The sequence below is a fragment of the Convolutriloba macropyga genome, chromosome 6, assembly GCF_964194025.1.
Source record: "Convolutriloba macropyga chromosome 6, txConMacr16.3, whole genome shotgun sequence".
NCBI lineage: Eukaryota > Metazoa > Xenacoelomorpha > Acoela > Convolutidae > Convolutriloba > Convolutriloba macropyga.
Genome location: NC_134473.1, coordinates 40,587,066 through 40,589,608, shown reverse-complemented (window position 1 = coordinate 40,589,608; position 2,543 = coordinate 40,587,066). Strand labels below are relative to the sequence as shown.

General features: G+C 37.0%; 1 protein-coding gene across 1 annotated transcript; it reads right to left on the bottom strand.

The window, feature by feature from the left end:
* Nucleotides 1-375: 375 nt before the first annotated feature.
* On the bottom strand, nt 376-1,431 carry LOC142340984 (beta-1,3-galactosyltransferase 5-like). Its single transcript, XM_075391787.1, has one exon. It carries the CDS (start codon nt 1,426-1,428, stop codon nt 406-408), a length of 1,023 nt encoding a protein of 340 aa, XP_075247902.1. The 5' UTR covers nt 1,429-1,431; the 3' UTR covers nt 376-405.
* Between the last annotated feature and the right edge of the window lie 1,112 nt (nt 1,432-2,543).

Below are 2,543 nucleotides of genomic sequence, written 5' to 3'. Positions count from 1 at the left end.
TTGTGCTACGTAGAGACTATAGTAGGGTTTTCATGTCCGGGTCTTTTAATCAAATAAAATGCAAGTTCAATTTTGAAAAATCTCTCATATAATCTCTCAATTTAGTTTTTTCCTCTAATGAACAATTGAGCTGGCGGGGTATTTAGAAATATACATAAATTTTATTAAAATTCTGGTATCAGAGTGTTTGTTTTTATTTCAAATTAATATGATAAATACTGACAAAGCGGAAATTTCACACAAAAGTCATATCTTAAGCTCTTTCAATATTCTGTGAATTGTCAAGCATTGTTCTTGAATAAATATAATCCAAATATTCTAAGCAAAGTTTTCATTTCACAGTATTGCCATTTTGTTACGAATTAAATGCCACTAGAGATGTCCTGATTCTGCAATTGTTATCAATTAGTACAAAAGGTTTCTGCGGAGGTAAAATTCGTGAGTTTTTCTCATCTGTTCGGGTTTTTTGTTCCAATGTACGGCTAAATGATTCTCGGGAGGTAGTATTTTTCCCATTTCACGCGTAGTGCCAAGATAAACTCCCAGTTTCTCATCGATATATGACAAAACCGTTTCATCATGCTGAGTGATTGCGACACATGAACCAATGAACACATCTTCAAATTTGTGAAAACATGTCTTGCTTTTGTTTTCTTCATAATCTTCCGCTTTTCGACCTATGCAATGATGTGGACAGTCAATAGCCAACTTATGAACAGATTGCATTGTAAAAATATTGAATGGTCCGAAACAGAAAAACGGGTAAAATTCGTCCGAAAACTCTGTCTTCTTCACTAATTGCGGACCTTTCTTCAGCGGTTGATATTTGTCCCCACAAACGGCTCCCGTGTAGAAATTTCGATGTCCTTCGCTTATAACAGAATTTGATATGTGGTGACTAGCACTATCAACCGTGCCTTTATCGACCATTTGTTGATGAAATGTAATCATTTTGTCAAATTTCTTCATTACAAGATAGGTATCATCATCCGCTTTAATTACATACTCAGCATTTGGACAAAAGCACGAAACTACTTTTATTGCAACTAATAGCTTGTATGTTGTCCTGTAGTAACCTTCACTGACGTTCGCCACAATTACATCTCCAAACTGTTCGGCTTCTTTCTCCATATTACTTCTTTCAACCTGACCAGATGGTTTCCCGACCAGAAAAAATAGCGACCAGTTACCGTCTAGGGAACTGTCATTGAGATATTTATCGAAAGCACCATACGTATTTCTAATAGCATTTCGCTGTTCTGATTGGCTGATTCGGCTAAGAAAGAAAAGGACACGTAAGTTAGCTTTTGTGGTGTCGCATATTTCAATTTTATACGATTGGGGCATTAAAAGCTGGTCCCCGGGTGGCATGAAAGTTATGGGTGCTTTTTTGTGGGTTGTGTTTCTGAATGACCAGTTAGATGACATACATCTCGTTTTCCTGGAAATTTTTGATTCCTCTGTCTCGTGATATTGGTGATTTTGTTTATCTGATAGTGAATTGTAGCCTTTGGTGCGTTTTTGATTGTATCCGTTGTTAACTGAGAGGTAAAATATAGAGCAATATGACAAAATAAACATATAAACAAGCGAGATTTTCAAATCCATTTCGAAAAGTAACTAAAAAACATGAAATTAGAACAATTTAACTTTAAAACTTAACCAAAGTGGGCACTGAAAAAAAACTTTTCAATACATTATAAATTTCTTATGATAGCTTAAGGTGAATAAAGGAAAACATTTAACGCTTAAAAATTTAACGCATCTTTCAACAATCCCCTCCCCTAATACAAAAGTGGGGGCAAATCTTGAATAGATTTTAAGCGAGCAAATTATTGACAAATAAGAGCTTATCTGACCAGCACGCTCACGCAAAAATCTTAGTATAGTATAGAAGTGGAGGAAATTTTCTACTATAGTTACTAAAGGGGAGGCGATTATTGATAAGATCTAAATTGACTCTAAAGTAATCAATTTTTATTTTTCAAACCAACAAAAATGTCCAGGATGACTTTGGCTATCATTGCTACATATCCTCCTACGAACTGACCAAGTTGAATCTGCAAATATCCCAGGCTGAGGTGCCAGACGGAAGCAGGTCTGTCCGAACCATCCCATTCTGAAAGTGCCAAGCATCTTTTACTTGCAAGCTTAGTTTGCTGCCCATTTGCACCAGCTGCTCTTAAGCTCCTTAACTTGGGCATCTCTTATAACCCGTTCTCACGTTCTTTCTTGTTCTTCAAGGCTTCATGTCTCTAGCCAAGTACGCGATGAACAAGTAGAACTTCTTGTCAAGCTATGTCAAGCTTAACTCATGTACAATTTACTTTAGGTTGTTCTCTCTCAACCTTTAAACACGCTCATGTCCAGTCTTTCGTGCGTTCATGTTCAGACTTTGGTGCGTTCACCAGACTTTCGTACATTCATGTTCAGACTTTCGTGCATTTTTCGTTGTTTCCAGACTATGAACGCACGACGGCCCCCTCGTGCGTTCATTTTGATCTGGACATTATTGCTGCCGTCTGGGACCTCATTCAACTTGG

What these genes read in the sequence shown, in the direction of transcription:
- LOC142340984 (XM_075391787.1), bottom strand. Translation starts at nt 1,428, where the DNA reads ATGTCATCTAACTGGTCATTCAGAAACACAACCCACAAAAAAGCACCC.